We start from the raw sequence: 17,114 nt of genomic DNA, 5'->3' as shown, positions 1-17,114 counted from the left end.
TGGGGAACCAGGCTCCTCCGCACAGCCACAGCCGTACGCGTGGTTTGCACAGCTTGTCCTCGCCGTCCCTCTTCTCCCTGTTTGCAACGAGGAGCAGGGATTTCTCTGATGGGCCTCTGAACATGTGGCAGAAAAACGTATAGCCGATTCCTTCTTTTGCAAATGGATGAGTTTAATATATTGGAATAAAGAATGCTTTTTTTCTGCTGTTACTACCAGCAAAATCTCCAGGTGAAGACCTTCAGCTCGCAGCAGAAGCTGAAACGGAAACTCCGTCAGACCCAAAGAACGTTACCAGAGGGGACGGAGTTACGGAGCCTGCGAAGACAGGAGAGACTCAGGCCAAAGGAGTGGCCAGTCTTGCACCTGCCCCAGGTAAATCTGGTACGATAATGCCTTTGTTCACTTACAGGTAAGTTATGTGATGTTTAACTTCTTGAATTTGTGTGGTTTTTTAGATAAACCTGCACAGGTGCCTCCGGTGGCGGTGCTGGACTCGCAGGTTAATGAAGCTGTAAGTGAGAAAAGTAAGTTGCAAACTGATGGCGTTTTTCTCATTTCTGTCGTAGAATCAGGGAGTTGCTTTGAGTGGGAAGGGACCTTAAGGACCACCCACTCACCCCCCTGCCATGGGCAGGGACACCTTCCATAACTCAGGTTGCTCCAAGCCTCATCCAGCCTGGCCTTGGACACTTCCAGGGATGGGGCATCCACAGCTTCTCTGGGCAACCTGTCCCAGTGCCTCCCCACCCTCTCTGGGCAGAATTCCTTCCTGATGTCCCATCTCAAGCTCCCTATTCCAGTTTAACCCCATTACCCCGTGTCCTGCCACCGCATCTCAGCAGACCCGGCATTTTGGCCTAGACCTTTTCGCTGCGGCGCTGGGGCTTGTACTGACGCCTCATCGAGTGAAGGGTTCGGGCTTTCCGAACGCACAGCTTCACCTCTCGTTCTCTGAATCTCAAGGCTTTACGTAGCCTGCTGGAGCTGGTTCAAGAGATGCTATTTCCCCTGTATTTTTAAGTGATCAGGAACAGACTTTGTTTTAAGCACAGCACAAGTGTGTGTTAGTCCGGAGTTGCTCTGCGGCAGTGGAGGTGGGCAAGGCTGTAGTTGTGGAATCCGTTAGAAGCAGACACAAACCTTGTGCAGCTGATGTCAGCAAAGTGTTTGCATCTTAATTACGGGCTTTTAATTTACTTAAAAAAATCCCTACTTCAGCTTGTGCTTTCTGGAAGCCTTTACACAACTGCGTGCGTGTCTCGGCAGTGTCACTTGGCGCTGCAAGTGAAGCGAGGGAATATTTCATTTTGGATGATGACAGTGGTGGTAAAGTGCAATGCAAGAAGTACCAAAGGCTCTCCAGAAACCTGCTGCACTACTAAACTGCCCCTCCACCCCCTCTGCCTTTTTTAGAAGCTGCGGTAGCGACTGCGAGGAGTGAAGAGGCAACGAAACCGGCGCCCAAGGTCAGTCTGAGGTGCTTGAACCTGTGGAAGTTGCACGTACGTGCTTGGTGCTGGTTTCCAAGTGCTGGTGTGCTGCCTGAAAACCTCCAACGGAAACCCCCTGCCTGTTAATTCCTCGTGAGAAACGCTGAGAAGCTTATTTTCTGCTTGCTGTGTGTGCACCTACCCCATCGCTCCTCCGGCCTTGTCTTCTCCCCTCCGCGTCTGCTCCGTACACCCAAGCTGCTTTATGCCGGGATGGTCGGTGTTGCCCTCCTGTGGGTTTCTCCTCTTCAGATTAAAGAGGGGGGGGTCTCCTCTGCAGACACCTAGCACCTGGTGTGTGGGCATGTCACGGGTGTGAAGTAGCAGGCAGTTCTGCCGAGGTGGCATGAGCCAGCCTGCGGTGTGTGCAGAATTAGCGTAGGGGTAGATCCATCCACGGTTAGGCAGTAATTAAGGTGACTCTGTGACGTAATTAGAGAATAGGGTTAAAATTGTTTAATATCAGCTACTAAATATTAAACGGGCTTTGGGTTTGGGGTATCACAAGATTTATCACCTGCCTTTAAGCGCCGCGTGCAGCTTATCGGTGGGTTTGCGCCATGAAAATACACGCTCTCGTCGGTTTTGACGAAATCTGGGTAACGCTCGCTTTCCCTTCTTTACAGGAACTCGAGGATGTGTGTGTGGTTCTTATTTCCAACTTGGCTGATAAAGGATATTCCGTTGAGGAAATTTCCAACCTAGCGAGGCCATTCGGAGGACTGAGGGATGTGCTGATCTTATCATCTCACAAAAAGGTATTCTGAGGGGCAGTGAGGGGTGTTTCCACCGAGGGGGGCAGCAGATGCGTTCTGAAGGGGTGCACACGGGGGGTACCGAGGCGTGGGAGGTGCTTTTCGTGAACGGCGGTTGGTTCTTGCAACTTTCTGTTTGTTTCAAAAGGCCTATCTGGAAATGAATCGAAAATCTGCAGACTCCATGGTGAAGTTTTACACCTGCTTTCCAAGGTTCCTGGATGGAAATCAGCTCTGCATCAACATGGTGCCTCAGTTCAAGACCATAAAAGATGAGGTAAGGAAACCCACCGAGATTTTGGGCTGGGTGCTCAAATTTCCCTGCGGAGCAGGGCTTAGGCTGACTTTTTCATACTGCCTGTTTGAAGCATCCTGATGGCTTGTCCTGTCAAGGGCTGATTCCGTTCAGTGGTCGTCTGGGGTCCTGGTCTTCTGATACGAGATCAACACTGATGCCAGAAGTGCTGATGCTGTTGATTTTAGTAATAAAGCAGAAACTAAGAGGTGGTTAGGAGTCAGTGATTGCCGGTTAGCTGCTGCTGCTGCACAGCTCTTTTTCCCCCTCTGCTCTGCTCCCGTGAGACCCCGCCTGGAGTGCTGCGTCCAGCTGTGGAGCCCTCAACATCAGAAGGATATAGACCGGTTGGAGCGAGTCCAGAGGAGGCCACGGAGATGCTCCGAGGGCTGGAGCCCCTCTGCCATGGGGACAGGCTGGGAGAGTTGGGGGGTTCAGCCTGGAGAAGGGAAGGCTCCGGGGAGACCTTATAGCACCTTCCAGTGCCTGAAGGGGCTACAAGGAAGCTGGGGGGGACTTTTTACAAGGGCAGGGAGTGACAGGACAAGGGGGAACGGGTTTAAATTGAAAGTGGGGAGGGTTAGATTGGACATCAGGAAGGAATCCTTCCCGGGGAGGGTGGGGAGGCACTGGAACAGGTTGCCCAGAGAAGCTGTGGATGCCCCCTCCCTGGAAGTGTTCAAGGCCAGGCTGGATGAGGCTTGGAGCAACCTGGTCTAGTGGAAGGTGTCCCTGCCCATGGCAGGAGGGTTGGAACTGGGTGGTCTGTAAGGTCCCTTCCAACCCAAACCATTCTGTGATTCTATGCATTTTATGGTAATTCATACACAAACCTTATAATGTCTTTTTTGTTTGTTTTTTCTTAAAGGAAGCAATATTTACTGCTATAATTAAAAAATCTGACGCTAAGGTAAGTTGCTGGCAAGCTAACTTTTCCTCCATGTGCTGTCAAGATACGTTACTTGAAATAAGAATGAGTTCACTTGGTCTGAAATACCAGCTGATGGAACTGTTTTCTCGGCTTTCTCTTGAATTAAATGTTTATATATGTTTTCATGGGCGAATGAGCAGGGAGCAGAATGAGTAAGTGCCCATTTAGTTTAGCTCCATGATGCATGAAGCGCAGGGAATGAAACATTTAAGAGTCCTCTGAGACCCTCCCCTTCTGTTACCTTTGTTTCGTGTTCCAGCAAGTAGCTGCTGAGCGCTGACGCTTGGAGAATGTTGTTTGCCTGTGTATAATGCCGCCCCTTTTCCCTCTGTTTTATAGACTGATATTTTGGGTTAACTATCAAAACAACCCCTGTGCTTCCTTCGGCATAGCCTGTCCCCCGTCTTGTCCCTCCTGCTCCTTCTGTCCGGGGGGCAAGCTGGCAGTTGGCCTACGGGGCGTTTTCATGCCGTGTAGGAAGGCAGAGGTTAATGGAATGATGGCTTTTGTGTCTTCCATGGAAAATGTTTTCAGGACAGGCTCGAGGGGGTCGGTCATTGAGTCTGAATGTGTCTCTGGGCTTAAACAGCTGGCACAAAACTCCTTAAAGCGTGACTTTAGGGACAGCAGCGTCGGAAGCGGAGTGCGGTTGGTTACAGAGCATACGGCTCTGCCGACGATAAACCCCTTTCCGAGAAGTCCCAGGAGGCTGGAATTTTCAATTGCAAGTGTCTCTGGGGGGTAGCTGCTTTCTTCTAAGGATGGTTGTTTGGCACTGACCGACACGTCTGAGCACTTACTGAGCGCCACCACCCCTGCTGCCCCGTCCTGCTTACGCCTCTGATCTGCTCGGCTGGAATGGTTCCGCTCCCCTCCCAGAAAAGCGATAAATAATGGAAAGAAAACATACCATTCCTGGAGAGGGGGAGGGAAAAAGCCCTCTGGCTGGGTGGGAGTGAGCGTTGCGGTTTTTCAGGTATTTAGGAGTTATTTAATATCTCAGAAGTCTACGAGTGCCTTTGGATTTTGTGTCCCAGGGCCTTTCCCTCTGGTCCTGCACGAAACAGTGGGTGCTGGGGTTCAGTCGGCACCTGTGCTGGCACGGCGTGGCTCTGCGCTCGGCACCAGGATCCTGCCCACTCAGGAGGGACGGAGCGCTCTCCCCAGTAGCCTGTCTGAACTCTGAGCACTGAGCAACACAGGAAGTGAGGTTTGACCAAGGGTCTTTATGTTGTTACACGCCGGTCAAGTCAACCAAACTCCGACTTCAAAAGCAGGATTGCAGCCTGTTGGATAGGTTTCTGTGCCTTGAGGGGTTTGTGGTCTGACTAGGTAGTGTCTGCTTTTCAAAATACCGGATTTTGCTTAAACCTGGGCTGTTTTCCTTAAAGAGAAGCCTTTTACCAGTGAGTCAGTCTGAATGATACTACAAGACACTCAACTTGGTCCTTGTTACTCTTGACGGGGGAGTGTAGCTGATTCTTTTGACTGGAACAGCCTGATGTGAATGTGAAAATGGGAGCCGCAGGTGTGTGCGAATGCTCTTTTTCCACCAGATCCGAGTGGCGTGGAAGCGGTGGGGCCTTTCTCACCTGGGTCGGCGGTTGCTACTGAGTGTCTTACCCGGTTAAAGCGCGCTTTGCCGTCGCTTTTCCTCAGGTGAACGCCGAAACGATACACAACCAGTTTGTGCACCTCGGGAACTTGCCGGATGACGGGTACAGAGAACTGGAAGTGGTTTGCGTGGGGCTGCGATTTGGACAAGTAGATAATTACGTTGTGCTGAAGAATAGAAACAAGGTAAGTTACTGTTTTTCTGGGGTGAAAAGTACCATGTGGGGAGGGGGTGGGGGTGGGGGGATGAGAACTTCTTTTCCTCTCCCAGGACCAGGAATGTTCTGCTAATGAGACATCAGGGTTTTGGGCTCTTTCAGGCTCATTCCGAACAAGAAAGTCGTGCCTCTAGTTTGCTTACTAACCTTTGAGGTTGGAAGTGCGAGCGGGAGGAAAACGAGTTCCTCTTTCGAAGGAAACTCGAGGGAAAAAGATGAATTTGTCAGGAGAAGTGAAAACGTCGGGGTGCCTGAAACGCCTTTCTGGTTACGGGGCACGTCCCAGCCTGATGACTCGGATTTGGATTTTAATTTTGCTGCTTTGATTTGGAATGTTGCTGGTTCTGCACTTAGCCTTGGGTTCTTTCGTTATCACTGGGATTTAACTGACCGTGTGTGTGTGTTTGAACGATTCTCGTGGAATTTTGCTCCCGTTATGACGAGCTGTTTTAAGAGTCCAGCTAATAAACCGTAAAGCAGGTGAAGATGCTTTTAAGAAAAATACAGTACTTTTCCTTTTTTTCTTTTTTTAAATAAAACCACTTTTTAAATCATTTTTGCAATGCCGTAAAGAACTCTGCAGTCTGTGAAACATCTGGGGCGAATTCCTAGACCTTCAGCCAGTAGTTGAGTTGAGCACCAAATGTGCTCCGAAGCCGCTAACCCCACTGGCTGGCTGTTTCAGTTGAAAGCCAGCCCTGAGTAAAGCCACCCCCCTTTTTTTTCCTTAAAAAACCCACACCAGAACAAAACACCTCTGCCCTTCTGGGATCTTTACTGTGTTCTCTGTTGAGAACGGATCAGGAAGCAAGCTGTGCCATCAAACCCTATCAGAGTGCTGATTCCGTGGGAAGTAGTTGTGGATGCCCCATCCCTGGAAGTGTCCAAGGCCAGGCTGGATGAGGCTTGGAGCAACCTGGTCTAGTGGAAGGTGTCCCTGCCCATGGCAGGGGGGCTGGAACTGGATGGGCTTTAAGGTCCCTTCCAACCCAAACTGTTCCATGATTAAAGCATGGAAGCACAGAATTTTCTAAGGAAGATTAAAAGGCACGTGGCTTATTTAAGGCTGGCTTAAAATTGAGAGAGGCACACAAACAAACAAAGAGAGGTGCAATCAGCTTTAGAACACAGCTCCAGCAGCTGGGAATTTTTCAAGGTGACCTGTAAAACTCTCAGGCTAACGAACTGGGTGGCTGAATGGTGGAGAAGGGAGATTGCTGCTGCAGCTGTGGGTTTGTGTGTAGGTCGTGTCACTGTTCCCTTGGTATGTGTAATCTCGCAACTTTGTTCACGGGCACGCACTTCCCCTTCCCCTCGTGGGGAGATGCTCATGACTTACGGCAGCGTCAAAGCTGAATGTGTCCAGGAGCCTGAAGGTTGGACATGTGGAATCATGGAATCGTTTAGCTTGGAAAAGACCTTTAACACCATCCAGTCTAACCTGTTAACCCAACATGGCCAAGCCTACCACTAACCCATGTCCCTGAACACCACACCCACACGGCTCTTCAATCCCTCCTGGGATGGGGACTCCCCCACCTCCCTGGGCAGCCCCTACCAGTGCCTGATGCGTGAGGTTAGGGCAGCTCCAGGCTCCACTTTCCTTACTGAGTTCTAAAGTTAATTCCAAATGGAGAGATTTCTCTCTTCAGCCTCTCGGAAAGAAGAGAGCCCACTATTCTCCACACCCAGAAATCCTAAAAATGCTGCTTACATCTGATTTCAAACGAGGATGTTGGAGCCCCTCAGGAATACTAGATATCACGTGCTACGCCAGCTTCATTTATTAAATGCCTTCTGCAGTGCAGAAACATGATGGTGCAGCAGTTCCTCGAAGCTTGTGCTTTCTTCCCTTTTAGGCAATTCTACAGCTCGACAGTTCCCAGTCAGCCAGGTCCATGTACAGCTTCCTGAAGCAATATCCATATAATATGGGGAAGCATACCCTGACCTGCTCGCTGTCACCCAGCGGAGAGCCTCCTGAGGTGAGTGTTCTTCCTTTCAGTGTAAGATTTCTGCTTTCTCAACATCAGAAGGATGGGGACCTGTTGGAGCGAGTCCAGAGGAGGCCACGGACATGCTCCGAGGGCTGGAGCCCCTCTGCCATGGGGACAGGCTGGAAGAGTTGGGGTGTTCAGCCTGGAGAAGAGAAGGCTCCGGGGAGACCTTATAGCACTTTCCAGTGCCTGAAGGGGCTACAAGGAAGCTGGGGGGGACTTTTTCCAAGGGCCTGTAGTGACAGGACAAGGGGGAACGGGTTTAAATTGAAAGTGGGGAGGTTTAGATTGGACATCAGGAAGAAGTTCTTCCGGGAGAGAGTGGTGAGGCACTGGGACAGGGTGCCCAGAGAAGCTGTGGATGCCCCATCCCTAGAAGTGTCCAAGGCCAGGCTGGATGAGGCTTGGAGCAACCTGCAGGGGGGGGGGGTGGGGGGGCTTTAAGGTCCCTTCCAACCCAAGTCACTCCCTGCCACTGTAAAAAGTCACCTCCAGCTTGCTTGTAGTCAGTTACGGTGGTGTTGGTAATGTCTCGGTTTCATATTGCTGGAGCAAAAAGAAGAGGAGGAATCCTCTGTAACAGTGAAGGAGGAATAGAGCATCCTGCAGCCTGGCTGCAACTGGGGCTGTTTCGGTCTGAGTCAAGAAAGTAAAACTAAAATAAATCTGTACTTTAGATACACTCTAAGCTCTATTTTTATCTTTCTCTGAGGTGGAGAGAACAATGCCTGCTCACACCGATAAGAGGGAAAATGGATTTTTTTCCATCTCTGCCTTTTGAGTCTGTTAGTCATAGGATGGTTTGGGTGGGAAGGGACCTTGCAAAGCATCCAGTTCCAACCCCCCTGCCATGGGCAGGGACACCTTCCACTAGACCAGGTTGCTCCAAGCCTCATCCAGCCTGGCCTGGGACACTTCCAGGGATGGCTGTTACCGATTGTCCGTCTTCTGGGTTATGTTGCTGGAATCTACCTGCCCAGGTCCCAGAAGGAGCGGTGTGGCTCCCTTTGCTGTACGCTCTTTTCTCTCGCAGCCTTTCTTTCAGGAGCCAGTCTGAGGGGAAAAAGCAGATTGTTTTTAATTCATTATAACATGTCCGAATTACTTTCGGCACTTACCTCTGGAATAAACCCTTTTTAAACCGGGAAGACCCCAGGCTGTGGAATTAGGGGCATAAATAAAAGATGACGGTGAATTCTGCGTGCCCTGAAGTCATCTGACGCCCTTTCTCGCAGCCTTAAGTCTCCAGCCGAGTTCCTGGAATGCTGCTAGGAGTGCGATGGAGTTTTCAACCCCGAGTTTAAGTTGTCTGTGAGTCGCTCGGAGCTGTCGGGGTTCAACCGCGACGGCCTCGGAGCCGGGATGGCCTGTGGTTGTTGTTTTGGCAGGGGACGTTTTTTCATTCCGTACGTATCCCACAGGCTTGCTCGACGTAACCGGAAGCGGGAACCTGCAGCCGTCCTACAAGAAACGAGTGCTGCTAGGGAATAGAATCTGCCCTTGGGTCTGCTCTCTGGAGTGACGTCTGCGCTGCCACCTGCCTGCGCGTCACCTTGTGAAACCCGTGGCCTTGGGGGGGAAGGGTCTCGGAACACTTTGCTCTCCTTTGACCTTTCAGGCGAGAGCTGCCTCCGTTTGGGTCGGCGGGGTTATTAATTAGCTGCCTTAACGCAGATTCAGAGCCGATGCTTCTCCGAGCTGCGCGCGCTGAGCCCTTGACTTTTGCCTTTCAGGCTGAGGTGGTGAAAACGGAAGTGAAGATGGAGGAGCCGAGCGGAGGAAGGTACGCCTTTTAAATGTCTGAGGGGTTTTTGTATGTCCCTGTGGCTCATGGAGTGCCTGCCCTGGAGGAAGCAGATGGCTGAGCCTCTCTCCAAGCTTGCCCACAGAGCCCGCTGTGAGATCCCTCAACTGTTACTGCTGTTACTCCTTTCAAGCTGGCGTGTGTTCCGTGGGCAGGACGTGCTGTGCGTCGCTCTCGCGGTGCGGTACTTACTCGCTCTGGAATCTGGGGCTTTCCAAGAGTGTGGACAGACGGGGTGAAGTCCCGTTTCCTGTGTAGCTCGTTGAGTTGTTACTCTTTTAACTAACCACAACCAGGATTTTACCACAGGTCCTGGAAAAGTATGTGTGGAATTACATGTTGGTAAGACAATTTTTTGTTGTATTTCCTCAGGAAACGGTTGCTTTATTTTGTCCTTCAGCCCTTTCCTCTGTCAGAGCACCTGGCTCTCTCGCTTCTGTTTCCAAATGCTAAAAAGAAACCGAAACTTCCTTGTTTTAACTCATTAACTGCATGCTGTGGCGCAGGACCCTGAATTGATTCTGTAAAACCGTTTAGATGCTGTACTGACATCAGGACCTGGAAGTGGGAAGTGGTGGGTTTGGTGTGTTCCATTTCAAGTTGTTTTATGAAAGTTGCTTGTAGTAAAATGTCTAATTGTGGAGTAATTACCTGTTGGGTTTAGAGACTTGATTTATGTTTTGGGAATGCTTTTATAAATGGAGAGATGATTTTGTTACCGAATATGACTTTAAACACCTTCTGTGACTCGAAGCCGTATTTCTGGATAAGTTTTATCATTAAAAAAACCCAAAAGCAGCTGTGTAATAGTGGTCCTGGACTTGGAGTGATGCCATTATACTGTCACGAACCGTGGCTGTATTTCCAAAACCTGTTTCTTCCAAAACTAAAGTTAGGCACTCCTAATTTAATGCAACTTCAGGCCCTTGTTGGTTTTACGGGTTCTTTTAGGTTGGGAAAGACCTTTAAGACCATGGGGTGCATCAGGCACTTAGTTTCGGGCCCGTCTCCGGTGCAGGAAGCCGTTTTGACGGCAGGCCGTGCTTTAGCTAGCCCTGGGGATTTATCAGACCCACGGATCCCAGCTCCTGCCCAGCGTCCTGCTGCAGCTGCTGAACAGTTGGGAAGCCTGACGTTTTCCTGCGAATAGCGCGGTGTGCCTTCTCCTTGTAAGCCTTTGCAACCTGACCGTTACTTTGTCCAGTTCTGTCTTACGAGGAGCAGAAAATCATCTGTATGATTTATATGGGAACACCTTGTCACGTGTTCCTGGGGAGGGAAGGAGTAGAGAAATTTGGGGAGCAGAAGGGGCTGCCCTCCCAGCAGCCTGATCCTGAAAATCTTCTGGAAGCTCGGTTTGGTCCAGCCTGCATAGGTAGCTCATCTGACCTTGCAGCTGGGGTGACCGACGTCCTTGCGTGCATCCTTTTTGAGGATGCCGATCCATTTTGTTGGGATTTATTTTCTTCAGCTAAAGCAGCTGAAACTTTCCTAGGCCAGGCTAAGAATCAAGAACTGTCCTGCTGCTCCTTTCAGTCCTGAGCCGATGAGGGAGCAGGTTGTGTCTTTTGGAGCACAGCCTCTCTGCTGTCATTTCTAGGACCCAGTGCCCCAAGCCTTTCTCTCACAGGCTCGGCAGTGATGGCTGCATGTGGCATCCAGTGCAGGGATGTCCTACACGAAACCTAGACACCAGGAATCCTTGGGATTACCCTCTACACTGACTTCTGTGCAGGAAATGTGGCTTGCAGGTCTACGTGGTTTGTTTCCCGGTGCCTAACAGATCTTCTGAGTGTTTATTCAAGCACCTTGATGCTACGTCAGGCTCGTTGATCTTTATCCCTGCACATTTCTGCCTCTCCAGAGCTCTCCTCCCACTGCATCACGGTCTGGTTTGATTCTATCCTATCCGTGTGTTTTGACATGACTAGGGCTTTGTGGAAGGCACAGAGTGGGGCAACCTGTCCCAGTGCCTCCCCGTCCTCGCCGGGAAGAACTTCTTCCTGATATCCAATCTAAACCTCCCCACTTTCAATTTAAACCCGTCACCCCTTGTCCTGTCACTGCAGGCCCTTGTAAAAAGTTCCCCCCAGCTTCCTTGTAGCCCCTTCAGGCACTGGAAGGTGCTATAAGGTCTCCCCGGAGCCTTCTCTTCTCCAGGCTGAACACCCCAACTCTCCCAGCCTGTCCCCATGGCAGAGGGGCTCCAGCCCTCGGAGCATCTCCGTGGCCTCCTCTGGACTCGCTCCAACCGGCCTATATCCTTCTGATGTTGGGGGCTCCGCAGCTGGGTGCAGCACTCCAGGTGGGGTCTCACCAGAGCACAGCAGAGCAAAGCAGTTGGCTTTCTGGGCTGCCAGCGCACACGGCCGGCTCATGTCCAGCTTTTCATCCCCCAGTACCCCCAAGTCCTTCTCCTTGGAGCTGCTCTCCATCCACTCTGCACCCAGCCTGTCCTTGTGCTGGGATTGCCCTGACCCATGTGCAGGACCTTGCACTTGGCCTTGTTGAACTTGGTGTTGTGAAAGAGTTTTTGAAGCTAAATTCACAGCCCTTCTTGTCTCTCCTGTCACCTTTTTTAGCAGCAGAGGACAGTGCCCTCGGGTCCGGAGGAAAGCTTGGAGATGGGTGGTTTTGCTCTGCTTGCATAGCACAGATATTCATGGAATGTGCCTGTTTTCCTCTTTCTGTTGACTTCGTGTCTTCGTCTCGTTGAACCTCGCATCACTTCAAGACTTAGCATTCCCTGCAGTGCTGAGATCCATTTGATCTCGCCTTCTGTTTTCTTGCTGACACCAGGACTGTTACCAAAATGTCAGGCTTCTCCGCTCTTCTGCACGCTCCTGAGGGCGTATACCAATGTGCACCCTTTACATAGGATCCGGGAATCCGGAGTGCGGGCTGCTCTGTCGTGCATAACCACGGATTAATTGTGTGCGTTGCTGCTTTTGGGTTTATTTCTCGCCCTTAACGAGATTCTCAGCGTTGCTACTTCGCCACCTTTCCGCCGGTGGATGCGGGAGGTGTTGGGATGCTCATTTTCCCTCGGGAAAAGGGGCACAGACATCTCTCTTCTCAGTGTCTGCCGAGATCATCCACGGAGGATTCTTTCTTTCAGAGAAGAATAACGCACTTACTGTAACGCAAATTCTCTGAAAAGCGTTATCCTCTGCCTTGTCATCTTGGGCTTCATTACCCTGGGAGCTGACGGTGGGATTGTACAGCGCAAACAGAGCCTGGCCCAGCGGAGCTGCTGTGCACTGTGTTCCCTGCTATGGTGCGAGCTCGTAGAACCAAAACAACCCCTCCCTCCCCCCGAGGCCACGACCAGCCTTCCGAGTCTACCGACTGGCTTAGGCTCTCTGGGTTGGTGGCTGCAGAGCCTGCTGTCTTCAAACACAAAACGGGTGGGAGTTCCTCTGTGCGGGGAGACCGCATCTCCGTTTTGGCCGTGTGTACCCTCTCGCAGTCTTGCCTTGTGGCAGAGGATCTAAATTTTGGGAGCTCGTGCCAGCGCAGAGGTCACAGGTCCGTAGGGAGCGAGTGCTGCCTCCGAGGTCTGACTCTGAGCGATGTAATTTGAAGTGTAAGCGGCTTGTGGTACTGAGGTGGATTAAAGAGAAGCCTAAAGCTAATCAGCTATTCACCTCAATATTTTGAACCACTTTAGCTAGATTTCCAAATGCTAAGCACTAATGCATCAGGAAATCCCTCACCGTTGGCGTCAAGAGCTTATTGTAAACTGTAGAATTCTCAACATCGTTTGATTTCTTCTGTTTTTTTCAAATGCATTTAGCTCTGACTTGAAAGTATATCCAGAGGGATCAGGAGTGGCGCAAACAGCAGCTGCTAATCCTGCGGTAGAGCCTAGTGTGGCAAAGAAGGGGCCCGTTCCCGTCTCTCATGGCAAAGACAAGACGGCAGCAGTACAGATAGAGCCCTCTGGGTCCCTTGAGAGAGCAGGAAGGGACTCCGTTCCGAGGCCGGCAGAAACGTCTCTGGAGAAAGAAGACGCTGGAGTTGAAGCTCCCGTGGCATCCGTGAAATCCGCCGATACCGAGCCATCTGAGGGGAGGTCAGAAGAGATGCCGCTGCCTTCCTTCAGCGTGGAGAAAGGAGAGGCGGTTTATATCAAAGCAGAGCTGTTAGACTCTGCTGTTGCATCCGCCCCGGAGAAGGAAATGGGAGATGAGGAGTTGTCAGCTCCTGCCGCTGAACCACCGGGATTGCGGGATGCGGTCAAGGCCGAAGACGTGCTGCCGGGCTGTGCTGTGAAGCTGGCAGCAGAGGAGTCGACGGGGGCTGTCCCTGAAGTGCTGCCCCCTGCTTCCGATGCAGCGTCGGCAGATGTGGGGCCGGCTGTCGGCGCGCAAGCCAACAGGTTGGATTCTCCGGGAAAAAATCCTGTTGCTGTGCAGACCAAACATGGCATGCCTGTGACCCCGAGCCCGGGGAAGAGCCCTGTAGTTAAAACTGGCTTGGCCACGAAGAAGCAACCGGACGTAGCCAGAGCCAACAAAGCGGTGAAACCAGAACAGCCTGTGCTCAGAGTTGGAAGAGCTGTGAAGGAGAACCCGGAAAAGCGTTTGGTCAAGACTGGGATGGAGAGAGAAAAGAAACCCGCGAAACGTGTGGCCCGGGTTGCGGCGGCTGTGGAAAGCGCAGCAGGTGCTGTCGGTGAGAGCAGCAAGGGAAAGTTAATCAAAGCGCACCCAAATAAAGGGCCGCGACCAGCAAGGACTGGTGGAACCTGCAGGGTAGTTACGTTAAACCCCTCTTTATCTGTCAAGAAATCTTCCTCTGTCGGTAAAATGATTCTGAAGGCAGTGGTGTCTCTTCCGGATATATCCAAGTCAAGGATTCCCATATGGAGAAATAAGCCTTCCGTGTGTAAAGGAGGGGAGCAGAAAGCTCCCTTGAAACCCGAGAGCCAAGGCCAAGCGTTGGCGGCGGCGAAGAACGCGGCGTTGGAAGAGGAGGATCGTCCGCGACCCGGTGGCAGCCGAACCATGCCGGGACACCGCAGCCGCAAAGGCGCAGTGAGCAGAAGTGCTGTTGTTGGTGGAAAGGGAGGCAATGGGAGGAATTCATCCCTGCAAGAGAAGGACTCGCGAGTGGAAACTAGGGCTAGTTCAAAACAGTCTCAAGAGGGAGAGAATAGACCGTCCGCCAAGAAAGACAACAGCAGCAATAAGGTGAGGAGGGCAGGAAGGCCGGTTCAGTGGGCCTGGTCGCTAGCTAACTCCGTGCTTCTCTCACATGTTGAGTATGGGACGATGAGGTGGTGTTCCCTTTCCCTTTTCCGTAAATCCCTCAGCTGGTTTGGGCCAACAGACAAGTTGGAGTAGCGAGGGCGACCAGTTGCGTTTAGATGCGGTGAGCGCGACGCAAGTGCGTAACTGGTTTGAAAACGCTCCGTGGAACAAAATTGCAGGAAGGTATTTTTGAAGCGGGTCTTTCCCGAGTGTTGTAACCGTTATGTCCTTGGATTAGTTCCGAATGGGAACTGGTAAGCTTTCCGTCCTTTCGTGAGCCGATACTTGCTGTCTCAAGTCCTGCACAGACCCTGGTTACTGAAAAGAGGCTGCTGAGCAAGGGATTACCTGTGACTCGTTGCTAGAGACTGTATGCCTGGACTCTGCCGCTGACGGTTGGCTTAGTTCTGTATTTGCCAAGCATGTGACCAATCTGGACAACTTAAAAAAAAAAATTTGTTGAGGGGAAAAAAGGAAAAATACAGCTGAATTTCTTTAACGACTGTTTCTCTTGGGGCCGGGTGGGTTGGCTTAACTGATTTCATGGGAACTTCTGTCTAATTTTACAGGCTTGCGTTGGTGGGAACGCCAGGCCGTTGAAAAGGGGCACTAGCGGCAGTGCAAAACGGAAGGAGGTAAGGATGTAACGGGACTTCGAGTCCAGGTTGTCTGGAAAGCGCGTGTGCCCTTCCCTGCGGAACGCTGTGTGTCACCGTTACCGAGCGCGGGCGTAACGCTGCCGTTCGGAAGAGAATCCTAGCTCAGGGAGGGCGTGTTAAGAGGAGGTGTGTTTTGGTGTTGGATGCCGTTTGAGGGAGAGAATTCATGCACCTGGATCCCCAGTCGCCTGCGTAAGCCCTTTGTTCATCCTCATGCTGGGGGAAGAGGAAGGCAGGCTGGAGTCTTCCAGCTCTTCCAGAAGCCACTGTGTACAGCAGGAGGTAGCAGACCGTCACCGCGCGCGGTGCCTCCTGCAGCCGTATTTCCAGCAGGTGGCTCTCGAAGCGAGGATGGCCGTACGCTTTCAGGGTGGCGTTGCTTTGCAGAGCTCGGGAGCTAGAGGCCCAGCTGCCTTTTCACAGGAAGGTGACAAGAGAGACCCTCTGTCCTAAGTAGTTTGGCCTTTGGGAAAGAAAAGCAGAGAGAAGGTAATAAAAATACACATTAATGAGTTTGTAGAAGGAGCGTTACTGGGTCAAACCAAAGACCTGCCAGGTAAGTTGTGGGTCCCTATGGAGAAGGGATTTCTGAGATCATGTGGGAGATCCAAATCCTTTTATGAACCCACACAAACTCGCTGCATCACCTTGTTTGTGAGGTGGATGGAAGCAGCAGGAAGAGAACGCTTCCGTGTCCTCTGTCCCAGGTGTTTGTTAATCCCCAAGAGGATTCTTCACCCTTTGAAAAAAGGCTTCATAGCGCCCGTTACTTCTTACCTCTTCCCTCCGGTAAGAACCCAGATCCGTGTTCTCCTTTTTGGGGAAGAAGATACAGTGGCGGCTTTCAGCTGAAGGTAGCCGGGTGTTGTCTTCCTGTGTCTTTGCCGTGCCCCGTTGCTCCATCTGAGCGGGCGTGGAGGCACGCACTCCTCCTGTCTGATAGCTGTTTAAAAAGGAAAGGGGAGAAAAGGCACATAGCCTTCGGATTTGGGATTGCTTTTGCTGTGGGAGGACCGGTTTCAGTCGTTCTTGGCTGTGGTCTTTTTAAAGCTCATCTTGCCTTGGCCTTCAAGCTCTGCATTCACGAGAGTTTTTTCACTCTGCCTGTGTTAATACCCACCAGTGTTTGGTGGTAGGACGGAATATTTTGGGCAGAAAATACTGGAATCATTTGCTGGAGGGATCGAATGCATAATTTGGGGTGAAATGGGTGCATTTTGCTGTCTAAAATAAGTTTATTAACTGGCTGCAGGTGCAGATCTCTGCCGTATCCTGCCACCCTGATTATAAAAGCATAGCTGTTGGACAGTGAACCGAGTGTAACGTTCCAAACCCACGGCAGCTGTCCATTCCAGTAACCTGAAGGGGATTTGGGGTTACTTCAGCCTCTTACTAAATTCAGCGTGTGAATGTACATCCTCCCCGATGTTCTCAGCTACGTGCGGCATTAAGTTGCTGCGGGTTCTTTCCAGTTAGAAGGGTTAGAAAGGGTCAGGCTCTGTCATCTCAAATGTAAGCGTGGCCAGCAGGGTGAGGGAGGGGATTCTGCCCCTCTGCTCTGCTCCTGTGAGACCCCACCTGGAGTGCTGCGTCCAGCTGTGGAGCCCTCAACATCAGAAGGATATAGACCGGTTGGAGCGAGTCCAGAGGAGGCCACGGAGATGCTCCGAGGGCTGGAGCCCCTCTGCTATGGGGACAGGCTGGGAGAGTTGGGGTGTTCAGCCTGCAGAAGGGAAGGCTCCGGGGAGACCTTATAGCACCTTCCAGTGCCTGAAGGGGCTACAAGGAAGCTGGGGGGGGCCTTTTATGAGGGCCTGTAGTGACAGGACAAGGGGTAACGGGGTTAAATTGAACGTGGGGAGGTTTAGATTGGGTATCGGGAAGGAATCCTTCCAGGAGAGAGTGGGGAGGCACTGGGACAGGTTGCCTAGAGAAGCTGTGGATGCCCCATCCCTGGAAGTGTCCAAGGCCAGGCTGGATGAGGCTTGGAGCAACCTGGTCTAGTGGAAGGTGTCCCTGCCCATGGCAGGGGGGTTGGAACTGGATGGTCTTTAAGGTCCCTTCCAACCCAAACCATTCTGTGATTCTATTAA

The 17,114-nt window shown here is 51.5% G+C and overlaps 1 protein-coding gene across 1 annotated transcript in view; it reads left to right on the top strand.

Annotated features, from left to right (window-relative positions):
- Positions 1–17,114, top strand: part of ZNF638 (zinc finger protein 638) — a gene marked incomplete at its 3' end in the record, with an annotated part of 24,097 nt that overhangs the window by 3,368 nt on the left and 3,615 nt on the right. The window contains exons 8-17 of the mRNA XM_010154096.1: positions 220–375; positions 2,120–2,251; positions 2,397–2,525; positions 3,412–3,453; positions 5,134–5,274; positions 7,166–7,291; positions 9,037–9,086; positions 12,979–14,302; positions 14,442–14,498; positions 14,932–14,997. Of these exons, the coding sequence (XP_010152398.1) occupies positions 220–375; positions 2,120–2,251; positions 2,397–2,525; positions 3,412–3,453; positions 5,134–5,274; positions 7,166–7,291; positions 9,037–9,086; positions 12,979–14,302; positions 14,442–14,498; positions 14,932–14,997 (2,223 nt within the window). The remainder of the gene's footprint in view (positions 1–219; positions 376–2,119; positions 2,252–2,396; positions 2,526–3,411; positions 3,454–5,133; positions 5,275–7,165; positions 7,292–9,036; positions 9,087–12,978; positions 14,303–14,441; positions 14,499–14,931; positions 14,998–17,114) is intronic.

This window comes from Eurypyga helias, unplaced genomic scaffold, assembly GCF_000690775.1.
Source record: "Eurypyga helias isolate BGI_N326 unplaced genomic scaffold, ASM69077v1 scaffold18460, whole genome shotgun sequence".
Lineage (NCBI taxonomy): Eukaryota > Metazoa > Chordata > Aves > Eurypygiformes > Eurypygidae > Eurypyga > Eurypyga helias.
The sequence above is the reverse complement of the archived record's forward strand: the minus strand, read 5'-3'. Positions and strand labels throughout refer to the sequence as shown.